The 17,775-nt window shown below is 50.9% G+C and overlaps 5 protein-coding genes across 5 annotated transcripts; 3 read left to right on the forward strand and 2 right to left on the reverse strand.

Moving 5' to 3' along the window:
- Window positions 1–578: 578 nt before the first annotated feature.
- On the forward strand, window positions 579–1,418 carry CI109_100931 (uncharacterized protein; the record flags this gene model as incomplete). Its single annotated transcript, XM_032002584.1, has 1 exon — window positions 579–1,418. The coding sequence occupies one exon, from the start codon at window positions 579–581 to the stop codon at window positions 1,416–1,418; it is 840 nt and encodes a 279-aa protein (XP_031862923.1).
- A 1,418-nt stretch (window positions 1,419–2,836) lies between these two features.
- Window positions 2,837–4,750, reverse strand: CI109_100932 (sorting nexin-4; the record flags this gene model as incomplete). The annotated part of the gene is made up of 9 exons (XM_032002585.1): window positions 2,837–2,878; window positions 2,937–3,110; window positions 3,166–3,465; window positions 3,514–3,644; window positions 3,703–3,913; window positions 3,978–4,065; window positions 4,114–4,168; window positions 4,224–4,359; window positions 4,421–4,750. The coding sequence occupies 9 exons, from the start codon at window positions 4,748–4,750 to the stop codon at window positions 2,837–2,839; spliced, it is 1,467 nt and encodes a 488-aa protein (XP_031862924.1).
- Window positions 4,751–5,748: 998 nt separating this feature from the next.
- Window positions 5,749–8,422, forward strand: CI109_100933 (uncharacterized protein; the record flags this gene model as incomplete). The annotated part of the gene is made up of 11 exons (XM_032002586.2): window positions 5,749–6,134; window positions 6,187–6,558; window positions 6,611–6,708; window positions 6,753–7,030; window positions 7,083–7,238; window positions 7,289–7,414; window positions 7,465–7,757; window positions 7,811–7,895; window positions 7,950–8,082; window positions 8,134–8,275; window positions 8,329–8,422. 11 exons carry the CDS (start codon window positions 5,749–5,751, stop codon window positions 8,420–8,422), a joined length of 2,163 nt encoding a protein of 720 aa, XP_031862925.2.
- A 3,122-nt stretch (window positions 8,423–11,544) lies between these two features.
- On the forward strand, window positions 11,545–12,668 carry CI109_100934 (uncharacterized protein; the record flags this gene model as incomplete). The annotated part of the gene is made up of 2 exons (XM_032002587.1): window positions 11,545–11,680; window positions 11,755–12,668. 2 exons carry the CDS (start codon window positions 11,545–11,547, stop codon window positions 12,666–12,668), a joined length of 1,050 nt encoding a protein of 349 aa, XP_031862926.1.
- A 3,108-nt stretch (window positions 12,669–15,776) lies between these two features.
- Window positions 15,777–17,568, reverse strand: CI109_100936 (uncharacterized protein; the record flags this gene model as incomplete). The annotated part of the gene is made up of 10 exons (XM_032002588.1): window positions 15,777–15,953; window positions 16,076–16,183; window positions 16,251–16,293; window positions 16,359–16,438; window positions 16,511–16,639; window positions 16,764–17,132; window positions 17,193–17,228; window positions 17,280–17,302; window positions 17,358–17,385; window positions 17,479–17,568. 10 exons carry the CDS (start codon window positions 17,566–17,568, stop codon window positions 15,777–15,779), a joined length of 1,083 nt encoding a protein of 360 aa, XP_031862927.1.
- Window positions 17,569–17,775: the final 207 nt, after the last annotated feature.

Here is a 17,775-nt window from a genome sequence, read left to right on the forward strand (position 1 = left end):
GGACTTTGCATGCACATCATTACATGTCTGCGACTGCTCGATTGCGGCGAGCACCTGGTGGGGTGGTGGCGAACGTGGCAACTGAACAAAAAGCAACTTTCCGCACGACTCGCAAAACGCTTGACAACCGTATGACCTAGGGGGGAAGTGATGAAAGGGTGATAAATCAACTTGGTTGTCATGCGTCATTGGGCTATTGCCCTCGCTGGCAAGACGCTCCGGAGGTTTAGCTCAAAGGACATCACAGTCGAGACGCAAGGGGCATTGTGTAACGCGTATCGGACGCTGAGACTCGCAAGAGGACTATGGAACCTTTGTCAGAAGTCCCCTGCTCCTCCGTTATATCGTGTCTTCCAAATGGCATGGGTTCTCGACCGGGAAGCGAGCAGTGCTGACCATGACATTGCTATAGTGGATAAAAGGGGTTCACAAATCGCTCAGTCGCCACTGCGTTCTTCTTCAACAGCAATCTTGACAATCTACACCATTTCAGTGATCCTCCATTTCAGTGATCCTCCATTTCAGTGATCCTCCCTAATCTACCGCCACCCACACGCAACACTGCCAAGCTGCTTATCATGCCTGAATTTCCACAGCTTTCCCAGTCATCTCCCGGTGGTCCCGAGTCTGAAGGGAGTCAACCCGATGGACCTACGGGGTACCCTCTTTCAATTCGTTCACGACCCTCTCTGCTCGCGTCTACCGAGGCCGAATCCACCGGACCCAAGCCTAGCATCGCTCTCGGGGAGTCCTCCGAAGGTACAGACCAGGTCATGTCTGACAACATCACCACAGTCATTCCGGACTCTTCAATGTGGTCGAATCGCCCTGCCATGAAACCCGCCCAGGCCACGTCCGCCACAGTCACACTCTCCGATGAAGCCAAAGAACTCCAAGGCCAGCTTCACGACATCGCCCATGATCCCACAATTCGGCGCAAGTTCCACTCTCGGGGAATGGCTAGGTGGCTGAACGAGGGTCCTGAGAGCATAGAGAGGATCTGCTGGGCTGCTGACCTAGCTCACCACCTTTACTGCAATTTGTCCGATACCAGACAGGCCATCGAGAAGGAGTCAGAGGAGAAGGAGTCAGAGAACGCCCAGGGTCTGCGTAACACATTCATCAAATGGTCACGGGAAGGATGTCTCCGAGATCAACTGAAGTCAGCGTTGGCCGCGAGGGACACCAATGCGGAGTGGGACTTTTATGATTTCGAAAAAGTTATCAATCGTCTCGATTGGTCTGCTGGTCTTGCTGGTGACTACGAACCAGAAAGCTTGCCGAAATGCGACTTTTACGTTCAGGCTGCTTCCATACTGCGCGAATTGAGGACTGTCAATGAGGCCCACTCCAAATTGAGGGAGGCGAAGCAAAATGACCGGTTCATGGAAGTTTGGGGCTCCGTGGAAAACTGGTAATACGGCACTAATGCAGAAGAGGCTTCACAGGGAGTGCAAACAGGCTGTGGGCGAGCTCAGTCGGATCAGTAGAAGGCTTGGTCTATGTTGTATGGTCGTGAGAAGAACAGGCTGCTGTCAGGATAGGGGATTGTAGATAATCATTTGGCCACATACTATACACGAGAAGCAATGTTTATACGATAAGTGGCGTAAATGCTGCGTCAACGACTAGCACGCTCTCTCCCTGAAACGATTATGAGCGCCATGGGACTGAAATACTTGAATCTGCACACTGGTACTTCTGGTTTATGCTGTCCGGCCGAATCTATGTGATAGTGGGCTGCTGAAGTGCAGTCACAAAGTAAAGTGCCGTGTCGAAACGGCATTAATGAAGTGTTCAGACACGAATTACGGCCGTGTGACACTCATTGTCACACCTGGGCTAGTTCGCCCAGATCTCTCAAGCATTCTCATACACCTTGTCAGTATGACGCCTCTAAATTGATAACGTTACTGTCAAGTATAACCTCTAGCATCGTATATCATCTGATCATTGCGCCACGCAGCGACTTCCGCTTTCTCTCATCGACCCAGGTCACCAATCGCAATTCACCACCAATCGCAATCACAACGCACTCCTCTTGGTTTTCACTAGACACACTCACTCACACATATACATTACACGAATATACACGTGCACACACATCATGTCATCTGCACCCACTACCGCCTCCACCACCGCCTCCTCACATGACAGCGAGAGCAATACCCCTTCTCAAAGCACTAGCTCTCGTCTCAGTACCTCTTTGTCGCATTTGTCTGGAAGCGTCTCTTCTCACTTCTCCACCAGCGTATCCAGAATTAAGGGGAAAGTTAGGCATGGACCGAAGATTCAAGACCTTAATGCGGAGTATAGGGAGAGATACCCCCCACGGGAAAATGCCACCACAGAGCGTTGGGAGAATGTCCAATGATGACGGGTAGGACAGTTTCATATGGATAGAGAAATGTTATTCGCAGTCCATAGTTGATGGTATGCACAGCAAATTTAGGTTGAGGGAGAGGCGATATTATTTGTCATAGCTGCAGTAGCGGGCTCCGACGATAATCGGGATCGTGCCATACAAAGTGCCGGCTCGAAGGCAACTCGTTTGCATATTGAACCCTGCAGTATCCTGTCCTGAACATGACTTGCGTATACTTCATGACATGAGGTTGTAATGGCCGGTCTTGGCATCGTGAGTAAGGAGGAACACATCTTACGGAGGTCAGAGGAATGATAATCGAGCGATACAGTGGCAGAATGCTCCCGCCACTCCTACACATCCGACCATCGCACTCGCAGCTTACTGTACATGCATACATTGCATCGTATGTACAACATATGAGCACCGAGCCCATCACTTCGGACGTCATGCTATGATGGAATAGCATTATCATGACACATCGACTCGAATACGTTGAAGCAAAGGTATGATCTGTGCAATCCGATAGTCAGCATTGATCAATAAAACAAGTGACGATGCCGCCACTCACCCTATCCCAGTCGTCCATCCCCTTTTGTAACATCTCAATCTGACCATCGGCGTATGTCTGCAGCATCTCCTTCATCTCTTCCTTCTTCGACAGCTCGAACACTGTATGTTCCTTGATGACTTCGTCGGAAAAGGCTGTTGAAGTCTCGTGAGCCGTTGTGACGGCATCTTGCAGCTATAATGTGTGCCCTTGATCAGCTCCTAGTTCTCAACTAATAGACAGGACTTACCTCTTTGATCTTTCCGTCCAACTTTCTCATCCTCTCCCTCCTTGTGTGGATATCGTCGGTACCTCTGATCTTGTCAACTTGGTCTCGAAGATATGTACTGATTCCAACAGGTGCACCCGCGTGTCCCGAGCTAACAGCGGCCAGTCGATCACGTTCCGAAACAATAGCAGAAAGATAAGCAGAAAGCTCTTCGAAGTCGAGTTGCTTTTGATCGCGAAGCTTGATCACCGCTCGGTGGGTCGTTGCGTGCGCGAACAAAGAGTGTGACTGGATGAGGAATGGCTCAACGGTCGTTTGGTTCTGGCAAGGCGTCAGCACAAGCCTTTCCCGCTGATGCGTTGTACTCACCATATGTTTAAGCAGAGCGGAGAAGTCGAGCATCTTCTCGGCGAATCGGTTAAGGGGTTCTGTAATGCCCGATTCTAGATACCCCAATCCCTGGTATGCCGCTGCCATGTCTTGATAATCTGCCGACAAGTCTACAAGTGGTTTCGTTAGTCACGATAGACAGCCAGGATATAGGTCGTCTTGACTCACCATCAACCCTCGTCTTCCCTCTACCAACTAAGCGTTCCACGGAGGTTAAACCCTCTTCAAACCTCTCCAGCTCTTCAGCCATTTCAACAAACCGAGCGTCGGGCTTTCGCACGCGCGAAAAGGCGTTGATGAATGTATCGGAGAGCGAGTCCATAATGGAAGAGTGCGATTCGGGAGGCGGGTGTGATAGGTGGTGGTGTTTTGCGACCGTCTACGCGGGTAAGGATGGCTATCATCAGTATTTTACGATGTCCGGGCACTGAATGTAGACCTACCCATTCTGTGCTTGTCAAGAAGTCGTTCACCAATTGACTGCGCTGGAGGGTCGGATGTCGAGCGATTCGATCGGCGAAGCGTTGAAGGCTGGGTAAGGGTTAGCTTAGTCGGTTGAGTGCGTAACCATGGACTCACTCCAATCGACGCCTTTCCACAAACTCAGGGCTAAATCGATCTCCCTTTATGTATTCTGTGGAGTATTGATCAATTCGGCTTCTTATTCAGCGATTCACCAGCTGACTCACCAAGACGATGTTTGTCGGGAATAGGTGGAACAACACAAGCTGGGAAGTTCTTGACAAGGTGTTCTCTGAGGAAGACGAAATCTTGAAATCGTCTTCGTACTGTGACGAAAGGTTTGGCGAATGTCGGAAGATTGGTCTGGGTCAAGTGAAGGGGTCAGTGATGGTGTACAGCAGCGTAGTGGTGCGTAGCTACTCACTGTAGTCTTCACCGCGTACGACACGTACATGTCCTTACTTCCCTCATGTTCCTTTACCGGATCCCTCACTTCGATGCTCATCCATCTCCCTCCCCATTCTGACGGATCGATTTCCACGGAGCCATGTCTCTCCCGTTGCTTGGTCGAAGTTGATTGAGCCGGTGCCGAAGAGGTCGAAGCAACCGATTCACCTCGACCGGGTGAAGTAGGCGAAATCGTCTCAAACCCTTCGTGGTCGTCCTCAGAGAAAGGGGAAGTGACAGGATGAGCAGGGGCGTCGTCCCATGCGATGGAGTGGAAACCGTCTTCGTCAAGTGGTTGGTTAGGCATTGTGTGTGTTGTGTTGTTATAATGCTCTGTAGTGGACAATATAGTTGACGCAGCGTTGAAGGACGTGCATTCGATGGAGAGGACCGGCACAGCAAGTACCGCGTAAACAAGGGTGATAAATAAACTAGCACTCTGCTTATCGTCATCCCCCCTTCCCCAGACAACGCGCCGCCGGACAACCAAAGTAGTGAGTGATTAGGCGTAATTGTATCATCCTGTCCTAGCATACATCGACCATCACATCAATCAAATGGCATACACATTTGCACTAGTCGACTCTGTAAGACCTTACCCATAGTTGTTCCTATACCTACCTGCTCATTCGTCTTGTCCGTATATACACGACTCGATCCACTGAACACCCGCCTACAATCATACCACCACACATCAGGTGCTGTCGGTCCGGCAAGTCCAACAGTACCCGATAAGATCCCTTCAATTTTACTCTTGTATCCTGTTATCATCCTCTCAAGCTGTCTTCTCCCACCCCTATATCCCCTGTGAATATCGCCGTCGACTTGCCAACTGCTGTGATCGCTCCTACTACCACTGCTACATCATTATCATCATCAATTGATACTCTTGCCACCCGTACTACCGGAGCCACTAGTACCTTATCGTCTACGCTTGGACCTAGGAGTGACGTTGCACTGAACGTGAGTAGAGTTTTACTCCTGATTCACATTGTGTGCTTCCACACATCCCCACTTCGTTCTCTGGTGTGTGAAACTTAACACTAATGTCTGCATTCCATCTCCCACCGACCATTTCACTTTCACCTCACCTCATCACTCGCCTTCATTTCTACAACACCCTATCAATAAATGCAGAGGGGAACAACTCGACTCCGCTCTCCTTCCGACGAGGGTGACTCGACTGAACATTCGAGACCAAAACAGCGAACCAGGCAGTCGGCGGCCGTCACCTCACCCAACACCTCCAACCCACGACTTCCCTCAGTAATCACCAGTCCTACACACATGAATAATAACGGCGCAATGGGTCATCCGCTTCGGCATAACGGGTCCCACCCTTCAAATGGTTCCGCTGGTGAAGCCGGTCCTTCTAACGGCCACTCCCTAGGAATCAGCACGGTGACACCTGGATCACTCCCTCCGCACATCCTCGGCGCGATTCGTCCCGTTCAACCGCCTGGCAATCTCATGTACGAAGATGATCGTGATTGGTATCATGAACCCGAATCTCACGAGGATGGTATCGAGTCGACTGATGACGGGGACATGGATGAGGACGACGGAGAGGCGAAACATAACAAACACCGAGCGATGGACAGACCGGGAGTGGGTGGAGGCAAGAGAATGCCCGTGGAGAGGGAAGAGGCAGTGCGGCTAATGCTGCAGGGCCTGAGAGATATAGGCTACCAGTGGGTTTTGCCGTGACCAAGCTGTTCATGATCCAGCTAACAATCCACGTAGTCAAGCTGCGGATGTACTCGAAGCGGAATCAGGCTTTCACCTCTCTACTGCCGCTGCATCCGACTTCCAAGCCGCCATCCTAGGCGGCAGGTGGTCCGAAGCGCTTGCTCTCCTTCCAGAACTAGGCATACCTACAGCGTCCAACACAGTCGAACCGGAATCATCCAGCAGTAGCATTGCATCAGGGAAGACGAAAGCGACGATGATGGGCAAGGGAAGTGGGAGTGTCACGGATCAAGCGAGGTTCTTGATTGCTCAGCAGAAGTACCTGGAATATCTTGAGGTTGGGCAGCAGAAGAAAGCTTTGGGTGTTCTCAGAGGTGAATTGGCGAGAGTAGCCAAGGATCAAGATGTCTTACATACCTTATCGGGGTGAGTGACATGTCGACGGTATGCAAATGGACGAACCTGACGTCGCTCGTAGCTTCATGATGTGCCTGGACAAGGACGACTTGTACGAAAGAGCGGTCTGGGATGGCGCATCAGGTGCATCGCGACGGCAACTACTAGAACATCTTCAGGGTGAGTCAACTACGACAATCCTGCCAGTAGCTGACACCGCGCAGCCTTCATCTCACCAAGTGTCATGGTTCCTTCTCGCCGTCTCGCTACCCTATTTGATCAAGCAAGACGCCACCAACAGATGACCTGTCTCTACCACGAAGAGCCAGACTCCTCATCACTATACGTCGACCATCGTTGCGAGAGCGGGCAATTCCCTTCAGTCACTACACACGTCTTGGCTGATCACACCGACGAAGTTTGGAGGATCGAGTGGAGCCCAGATGGGATGCAGTTGGCCAGTGCAGGAAAGGACAAGACAGTGGTGATCTGGCAATTGAAGGTGAGTCAGATCCTACCACTTCGACTTCAACAACACTAATCACACCTTATAGGCGTCTCCGAAAGAAGGTGGAGGTACACAGTATAATGTGGAATCCTTACACCAGTTACGGGACCATAGCGACCCTGTCGACGCAATGGCCTGGTCGCCTGATGGAAAGACATTGGTAACCGCTGCGGACAAGACCGTCTACGTATGGAATACCAAGGTGTGTTCCGCAATTGTGGCCTGTAGGATCAGCTGACGAGGTGTGTATAGACTGGCACGCAACGGCCGCGACCTTCAGCCGGGTCCCAACACGGCGACACTATCAGTGCGATCCAGTGGCTACCGGATGGATCAGAGTTTATAGTTGCGTCCATGGACTGCAAGGTTGTGTTCTATGTAAGTCAAGTCATCATGGTTATTGTATACTTTGCTGACTCCGTTCGCAGAGCGCCGCTGGAAACATGCTTCGCCAATGGACCGCCTTCCCTCTTCAGCTCAACGACTTTGTCATCACTCCCGACGGCAAACGCATCGTGGCAATTACCACCCCCTTGAAGCGAGTCAATCATAATGATCGGCTGAAACAAGCAATGTCGGCGAGACCGTCGGACGACTCGGAGACGATAGGCCCTGCGCCGGTTGTCTTAGGACCGAATGGAGGACCGATGCAGCCGTTCCAATATGCGACAATGGAGCACTCCATCGCAGTTATCAGGATAGTCGATCACGAGATCATCGAGTAAGCACGGCGCCGCGTATCGATCGTATTTGCGTGGCTGACACCTATTTCAGCTGGTCACAGGACCTACGGTGCGAGACGACTAGTATAAGAATGTCAAGTGATGGTAGGAAAGTGTTGGTCAGCTGTACTCCGGACGTGAGTGACTGAGACTTGAAGAAAGGAATGGGTGCTGATTGCATTCGATGGCAGGAGATTCAAGTGTGGAGTATCGATCCGGGTTTGCGATACCTGCGCAAGCATACCGGTCATGTTCAGGGACACTTCCTTATCCGAAGTTGCTTTGGTGCCCCTAAAGACCGCTTCATCTTGAGCGGGAGCGAAGGTAAGTGCGATGTGATGGTCTGAGTGGTGGTCAGCTGACCAGCTTTGTTAGATGGACATGTCTACGTGTGGCAAGGTGGCTCGCCGAACCCGATAGAAGTGTTGTCAGGACATCGCGACGTCGTGAATTCTGTGGCATGGAACCCGGTCGCGGCGAGGAGGATATTCGCATCGTGCAGCGATGACACGACGATGTAAGTCGTACCACTTTCTAAACCAGAGCCGCTTACTGACGTTTCCGCTGTAGTCGAATATGGCAGCCGCCAATCAACGTGGAAGGGGGGATGGATATCGCCACCTCGGCTGAGATTGTCGAGGAGAGCGAGGGAATGGTGCTGTAGATTGTGTGGAGGGAACGGTGACCCAATCAACACTCACAAGTGGCTTGTCTCTCAACCACAGTGCATAGCATTAGCATTATCACATTGCGCCTCTCCACGTCCTTTCTTGTCCCCACTTTTTCAGTCAAGGAATGACACCGCAAACACAGCATCCAATCTCCCCACCAGCGTTGGCAAAGCAGTCGAGTAGGAGCAACCGCAGCAACAAGCGGTAGCAGTAGTGTAAGTAGCATATAGTTGTAAGGCGAGATGCATACATAACCTTTGCACATCCCGTCAGCAGCTTATGTACGCTGCATTCCCGAACCCGTCTGCGCAACAGTACGACACTGCGCTCGGCCGAACGGGAGGCGGAAATGTATTTTGTACTTTTGATGAATGGAGACCCCGACCCCCAAATCATGAAAATGAAAGCCGCTGATCCCGTTCAACGCCACGCCGCGCTGATGATCCCACTTTTTTGAGGGTGATGCCAAGTGTTTGGCCTCGTTAAGCATTAAGGAGGTTCCGTTCGGTTCGGTGAATATTCATGTTGATGTTGGGATCCAGAACATGAACATAACATGTACTCGGTATGTTTACTTTGAGGGGATTCCAGAAATCGGGGCGGGGTAGTAATGATCTCGTTATGTTTGCATTTTCGAGGGGGATTTCGTTTTGTTTGAGTTGTTATTTTTTTGAGGGGACGACCTTACAACTAGACTAAAGTGGGTGAGGTACCATGTGGGGCGAAGTAAGTAACCACTTGACGGCATGCTCGAATACGTTATCTAATCGACAATGGTGTGATGTTCACCATGAGGGAGGAAGATGCCAAGAAGTAAGTTACAATGCAGTGCGAGGACCGCCTCAGTCTAGTCGAATACACATATGTATTGGGTGATGAGTGAATCAGGGTTGCGCCTCGACTTGACTTCAGAAGGAGGGTCTTTCATCAACAACGTCATGATGGGTCTGGCCGAATTCAGACTATTACTAGATACTAGATGATGCTCCACTTGAACTATGATTCTTTAGTCATAAGTTGGAGTCTGGACATGAGTCTCGTCGTACAATTAGTTATACATGTACATGCAAAAGGTGGGGTCAAACCCTGGTCCTGGTTTACAAATGAGGTCTCCAACGATCAATAGATCACTAGTGAGTACGATGTTTTCAGTCTACACACCGACGCACGCACGCATGTGGAGTGGAGTGAACCTGGTTTTGGGATATCATTCCGGACTCTACCCAAGAGACAGACAAGTTGAGGGTGGGTGCTATTTCTGTCCTCCGAGCAAAGAAAAGGCAAAGAAAAGGCACATGCAGCACGTCATGATCGACACGACACAGTTGGACACCAAAAATAGTGTCATCTTCCGTCCGAGGTGACAGTACGACGACCGGTACGAGTAGGAACGGTATACGAACCGCTGACCGCTGTCAGCCGAACGGAAAAGTTTTTGTTTTTGATTTTTTTCTCTGATACGGGACAAAAAAGGTATCAAACTCCCGTGAGATGATGTATGTGCAGCAAACTTTCATACTTTTTGCGGAGGGACAAACGGACCGATATGATGAATGGTCGTCGTCGTCGCCGCCGCCGCAGCGCAGCATGTTTCACTTTCATTGCGTCGCGTCATCCGCGCAGGATGGTTGTGGTTGTAACCACATTCAATTGGGGATTTGAGCAAGTACGGGAATCTGACCGACGCCCCAACATGCGGAAGGGACGATACGTGCACAGCAGAGTGGCGTGGCATTCACGTTGACTGATCCGCGTGAGAAATGTAAGAGGGATGAAACGCACATCTACAAAGGAGGAGCAGGGGGGAAGGTTTGTGCGTTGTACTTTTGCCTCGAATCAATGACGATACGAATAGTGGAGCGAAAAGCAAGAAAAGCCTAGAGACGAGGCGGGGAAACCTTGAGGTAAATGCATACATACATACATACATACACACTTACACTCAAATGCAATGCATGAGTCATGAGCCCCCGTCCATTGAGACGGTAGCTTTAGTGCCAGTAGTCGGTAGTCATTTGGAGGCACGAAACCGATAGGCCCGCCCCTCGCTTTGGCTCTCGTCGTCGATCCGATCCCGATCACTACCGCAGTTTATAGTGAACTTGGACCCGTTCTAGCCCCAACCGAAGGCAGGGCGAGGCATTGGCATTGGCATTGGCATTGGATCGCCCTATTCTCTCGGTAAATGTTTCATTTGCGCCAACAAACTTCAGTCGGAGCCGACGAATGCGGCGGCTTGCTTGCTTGCTTGCAGCATGAATCATCTAATGGTGACTGACCCGACCTGATTATTAGTGCCGAGGTTAATGCAGTAAATCTGGACCGGGTCTATTGGGTAAGATGAACAATTGAGGGTTGGAATTCATTTTTAGATTTCTGGGGTCAACATGAAACGTGAATAACGGGAAATCAGGGGCGTAAGGGCGGTATGGGCGTGGGTGGCATCCACCCAAGTTTCTCCGTCCGATCAGGTTTTCAGGGGGGGACCAAAGGGGCGCGACGCGTCCAAAAGGGATTTCCATTCAACGTTCCTTTTCAAACAAAGCGAAACGCGCAGCAGAATAATGCAATAGACAGAAACACAGAAACAATGCAACCCCGACCACCCGACCCCGAATCATTTGCCAGTAATGCTTCCTTCCTTCCTTCCGTATATCTTCTTACAAACCCACCCCATTTCTATTTCCCGTCTCTTTTCACTCTTCTACCTCTCTCAACACACTCTTTCCAATCGACTTCCTTCCGCTACACGCTCTCTCCGCGACCCCGTCACCGCTTACTTACTTACCACACCACCCACACTCACTCCTATCAGAGAAAAGGCCAGATTCGTCGCTTGACGTGTACGATCACCTAAACATACTAACCGACCCCCTTTTCGACATCCCCCTCGAAAAAAAACTGTCTTCATCGCGGTAACAACCTCCGCACACACACACTCTCTTCGTCAAACCTCAAGGTATATAAACGCTGACCACAAGGTGAGTCAAATCTACTCTCTTCTCTTCACTTCACAAAACAAAAACCACTTTTACCAACACCAACGAAAAGAGCAGAGCTCACCACAAAACTACCAGTCTTTCAACTACAGACAACCAAACACTCACTCACTACGATGCCTTCGTTCACCTTCACCACCGTCGCTACTTTCGCTCTCGTCGCTTCTGCTTCGATCGTCAGTGCCGCCCCCGTCGTTTCACGCGGTAAGCCCACCACCTACGCTGAAGGTTATCTTGAGGACTACGATGTTTGTGAGTATAACCCTCCTTACCCTGACAATCCCTGCGAAGATCATCAATTGATGCCGTTATTCATCCCTACACAGACCACTCCAGGTACCTAGCCCTCGACTGTCAATCTCAACACAACAGCACTTTCTTCGACGACTGCTGCCACCCTCTTCTCGCCAACGAGACCCTCGAGGATGACCGAGCTGCTTACTGCACTCCCAACGCCACCGCTGCGTCTTCCGTCTCCGCCACCGTCGTAGCCGACGCCAGCATCACCGCTGCCGCTACCGCTTCTGCCGATGTCGGTGCCGCCGAGGAGTACTGCGAGGCTTCTTCTTCGGTCGCTTCCGTTATCAACGCCACCTCTACTGCTTACGACAACATCGCCACCGCTGTCTCCAACGCTACCGCCGCCGCCACTGCCACTGCCACTCTTGAGGCCGTTGCCGACTACGCCGGTCACCGAAACCACAAGTCTTGGAAGGGCAAGAACAACTCTTCTTCCTCCGCCGCCCCCGCTGCTACCGCTTCCGCTACTGCTGAGGAGTCCGAGTCTGCTTCCCCCGCTTACGAGGCCGAGTCCACCTCTTCCTCCGAGGCCGAGGCCGCCTACACTCCCTCTTCTACCTCTGAGGCTGCCCCTGCTCAGACTTCTGCCGCCTCTTCCGGTGGCTCTTCCGGCGAGGTCATGACCGGCGGTTACGCCACCTACTTCTACCAAGGTGGAAACGCCGGCGCTTGTGGCACCGTCCACTCTGACTCCGATTACGTCATCGCCATCGACTCTAACGGATGGTGGTCCGACTACGCTTCCAACAACAACTCCCCTTACTGTGGCAAGTCCATCACCCTCACCAACACCAACAACGGCAAGAGCGTGACCGCCGTGGTCGCTGACGTCTGTCCCTCGTGCGTCTCTTCCAACTCGCTCGACCTCTCCGTTGGCGCCTTCAACGCCATCGCCTCCGAGTCCGACGGTCAAGTCCCCATCACCTGGGTTTGGGCTTAAACCAAGAGCGACATGAGACGCAGCTCTAGCCTTCATCGGTACACCTTGATGGTGTATTCGTGACTGAGCTAGACGTGTTTTCCTGTGAACTCTGTACTTTTACTTCTTTTTGGTCATTACGTTTTATTTCCTTTCCTTTTTCACGACCCCATCAATAGAAAATACGAAATCAAATTCAGATTGTTATACAACTCACCGCTGTGCGGTTCTTTCCCTTTTCCCTTCTTCCCTTGTTCTATCCCATCTTCCTTCTTGTCCCCGAGCTGTGCTCGGTTTTTCTTTCTTTCTTTTCGTGAATTGGACATTTCGTAGACCTCCTAGCGAGGATCTGAGATTTTCCATCTGTGAAGAGGATTGAAGTGGTAGATTTGTTTAGATGGTGATTAGAATATTTTAGATAGGATATAAGGGAGAGTCGTCCCGTTGTTGGTGCTGTGCACTGGGATGCGAGTTTTCATAGATGATTATGGATGGAGCTAGTCTCCCATGAAAACATACATACTCTGGCACATTTGGGAAAAAAAACAACGTACACACAAGAGGGGCAAACGTCTGCGAAAGAAACAGCGCGAAAACGGTGGAGGTTGGTGCCCCGCAAGCGACCATTCGTTTTGACTGAATATCAACTGAAATATGATCGCTTGGTACAGCACGATTGACTCTTTAACTTTCGACTTGTTTGCCCAAGCGCCAATCACGATCTAGACCTGTCTTGCAGTTCATGTCGACGTCGGTACTGCGATCGAATCTTGTCAGATCAATATCGTCTTCTCAGCTTTTACGAAGCGCACGAATTCAGCCGATCTTCTCTGGCTCTCGACGAACATCTGTCGGTTCTGGAGCCTTCTCGCGCTTGTCGAGTAGTGAACGGACAACGAAGAGACAGCAGCGAATACTCTACCAACGACTGCCGGACCAAAGACCCCTTGGCGTATCGAGACGTCTGTGGGAGACTATATGTTCTCTGAGGGTGATCATAACAGGTCGACCGACGCTCGTCTCCAAAGAAGATCAAGCTAGTGATATGTGAGTGTTATACCTCCAAGGGGGTTACCAGCAAGCCTCACTCCATATCTTCACCTAGCTCGCTGAGACTCTCGAGCTGATACGTTGATGTCTTTGACCAGGCCAAAAGCAGCCTACTATGCCGTTGCGGCGGGATATAAGCCTGGGATCTATACAACATGGGGCGAAGCAGAAGCTCAAGTCAAGGGATTCCCAGCGTGAGCCACCCTCATCTTCTGCAATTAGGTCAACATATGAGCCTATGGCGAGCGAACAATGATCTTGGTTGTTGATTGTGGTGCATTTCCCGTCGCAGAGCGAAATATAAGAAATTTCCGAGCGAAGCTCAGGCTCGTGCATTCATCACAGGATCAACATCATCATCGTCATCTTCAACACCTTACGCTTCCACTTCCACCTCGCTTACCACGAAACAACCAACCTCCCGAAGAACTCCCACCGCTACCACTAGTTCCATTACCGCCTCTGCCGGACACAGCAATTTAGGCACTCACACCCGCGCAACGTCTCCTACCACTTCGGCTCCTCTGTCAGCACTCCCCGCGGACCTGCGACAGATCGCCGAGAAGGGATACACGATCACGAAAGGACCGCCTCATTCCCTCGTCGTGTGGACAGATGGGTCGGCGAGGGGTAATGGTCAAGTGGGGAGTAGAGCGGGAGCCGGGGTATTTTGGGGCGGTCAAGGCGAAGCAGCGAGCAAGTGAGTCAGACGTGGCGTAGGGTCAGGGTGTGCTTGTGGACGTTCCATCTTCACGAAGAATAGTAAAAGATGAGCTGACGATAAATTGTTCGCCTCAGAAATTATAGCGAGAGAGTACCAGGTCTGCCACAGACGAACAACCGAGGCGAGCTGCTAGTGGGTGATCGCGATTCGCTGCTATCTGCCTGTCAAATCACCACGGAGATGAGTAAAGCGGTAGACACAGCGCTGATACGTGGACTCTGGACCAGGCCGTGATCAGAGCGATTGAGCAATGTCCGTATCCCGATATACCCCTAGAGATTCGCCTAGATTCGCAATATACAATATCTTGTGAGTACGACCTGTTGCTCCAATACCCCATCCGTGACGCATCGCCCCTTCTCTAAGCACGAGTCGAACACAATCGAGATCGTCGCCAGCTGACACTCATGTGGTTGGAACTACCAGGCATGACAGTATGGCTTCCCAAATGGCTCAAAACGAATTTCCGCACATCTTCGTCGTCAAATGGAGGTGGTGGAGGAGGTACGAAAGAAGTGATGAACGTCGATATGATCAAGCACCTCTTGGTCTTATTACGGAGAAGAGGATCAAAAGGGAGAGTCAAGTTCAAATATGTTCCGGCACATAGCGGAGTGGATGGGAATGAGGCTGCTGATGTGAGTGATGTGACATGTCGTTGTGATACGACTGAAGAGGCGATGTTTGAGCAACGTGCATCTGGATAATTGGTCGAAGGAGAAGAAGGAGAAGGAGTCCTTGGATCCCATATTGAACTTCGGACGGACGACACATATGTCAGGACTACGCTGATCATCCCTTTGACTCTTCGTAGCGCCTAGCGAAGATGGGGGGGATGATGCCTGAAGTCAATACCAAATTCGAATGGTTGGATCCAGATGACGAATCCCCAATCTCCATTGAGAAGAAGCAGAAGCCCGAACAGACACCAGTTGAAGTAGAGGTAAGTGGGGCATCATCCCGACCTTTTCTATCTTCTTCTTCCCCTCCAACGGGCGTTGGGTTATCTTGCTGATGTGTGAAATGGCAGATCGACGAGAATTGGTTGATGACGCCCGAAGATCTAGCAGCGTTTGAGAAAGATTTCGAGGAATCACCTTGATTCAGCGCCTGCGCCCTCGTCCTATCATGCATCGTTCTTTACCCAGCAATTTCGTATATCCTCTATGTACTGTGACTGTAACACAGCTCAATGCATAGTATGTCCATCCCGCTCATCCCGAAAAATGCTTCGTTCTGCCACTCTGCCAGCATTACTCTACAACAACACATCCACTGCCACTACTCACCACCCTTACATCTCTACAACACCGTCTACCTTACCGTCTCCCCTCGTATCTTAGATACGAAATGGCTCAACCCCTCCTCGCCAATTCCTCTTGCGAAACTACAATCTCTTTCCCGCCGACCGTGCCTGTTCTACCACTGACGCCGAAAGTCAATGCGTATCCTGGGGGAAGTTCTGTGCCGGCTGCAGGGAGCTCGAGAAGTGGCCATGAAGCAGGTTTGGGTTTTTGCAAGACTATGTCGACCTGTACAAAGTGATTGGTCAAAGTTAGTATGGTGACAAATGGATACCACGGGTGAGTGAAGGAAGAAGAGTGCCAGGGAGGTGAACGGTCGATGGATCGCAGTAGGTGCTGGGATCACTCACCTTTGTGGATAAGAGTCGGAACGTGCTAGTCTCGGGATCGATAGGTCCATAGAGCGTCACGGATTTGACAACTCTCTTGTTCCCAGGAAGATATAGATCGAGGTGGAGCTGCGTTAAAATATCGATGTGAGTTTCAGCCTTATGACCCTCCGTTCGTGCACATCTTCTAGCTCACCTGTTGCGACTCAAAGACAACTTTTGATTTCTCCTTGTCCGCTCTGGAATCGCATAATGTCAGCTGATCCGATCGTTAAGTACGGTGTGCGGGAGGCAGCTGACTCACCCTTTGGCGAAAGCTGAGACGTGGACTTGTAAAGGCGTTTGATAATGGTCCAATCGACAAGTCACCAGTTCTTCCTTGTTCTGCGACGTATCACACATCACGATCAGCTATCACCTTCACCGCGACGGATCAGCTAAAATCCTGTAACACACCTCGTCCTTCTTGGCGCCAACGAAGAGATGGTTCCCCTCTTTACATCCTTCGATCTTCAAGAATTCTCCAAATTCAAGAACTCGTCGTTTGCAGCATAGATAACCTTTTGATCCTTCATGGAAGACTGCCTATTGATTTAAGCGTCAGAGTATCAGCGGTGTACCACCATCAAAGTTGCTACCACTTGACAGAGATTGGAAAGACGACGGACTGTGTGTCTCAGGCGAAGGTAGAAGGGGAGATCCCACTCACAGGTTGTGGATGATATCGACAAGTCGACTTCTCTCCCTTTCCTCTTGAGACCTCCTCTCCCTCCCAAACGGCTCCACACCCCAGCCTCTTACATCTAGCTCCATCGACCACTTTCAAAGATAAGTCATCCTCCTCTTCTTCCTTTTCCGGTATAGCAGGTGCAGGTGCCGATGCAGTCGACGAGACTGCTGTAGGCGGTGCAGCTGCTGGTGTAGGAGTGGAGGAAGGGGAAGGGTCAGTGGAAAGGTTTTGGAATCCGTACGTCTCGACGCCGGAGGAAGAGACGGTGGTAGGAGCATCCGTGGAGGTGGAAGGTGGAGCAGAGGGTTTGAGAGGAAGAGTGGAAGTGTGCGTTCCGGTTGCGCAAGGCTATAACAAGTGATACACCTCAGTATTGGTTTTGCCTGAGATAGTATGCTACGAGCTTACAGGTATGGCCATGAAGGCATCAAACTCCAGAACGGGCTGTGGTGATATTAGTATTATCTCACAAACGCTCGGTGGAGCTCGGCTCACCTTGTTCACCTCCTTGCAGCATGCTTCGTGGGTTCGTCAGCGTGGGTCTGATAGGAAGCCGTAGTGTGATGAACCTACACCATGATTTCAAGCCTTCGTGAAATACCTATAATCACCAACGCACGTGTCAGCTCAGCTCTCGCTAGTCGTCTTGTAGGGCCGCCTGTCGTGCCAGTGAGGGCGACCGAGCAACACTCACCGGACCTCCTGGGTGATAACTACAGCTTCCTTCGGCGTTGTCGCTCTCCTCGAAATCCTTTCCACACCCTTGGTGAGTACACTTTGGCATCGTGCGTCGAAAATATAGTACGTTGAGCTGCTTTGAGTTGTCGAGGAGTTGGAGCTATTGGACTTGTGTTCAAGGAGATGCAATGGGTCGAAGTGGAAAGTTGAATGGTGGAGGTTTCCTTACGCGAAATATCTAGAAACAGCGTCTCAAACGTACGGTGTGTCATGAACAAATCACGTGATCATCCTTCGACGTCGAACCCGTTGT

This window comes from Kwoniella shandongensis, chromosome 2 (genome assembly GCF_008629635.2).
Source record: "Kwoniella shandongensis chromosome 2, complete sequence".
Classification (NCBI taxonomy): Eukaryota; Fungi; Basidiomycota; class Tremellomycetes; order Tremellales; family Cryptococcaceae; genus Kwoniella; species Kwoniella shandongensis.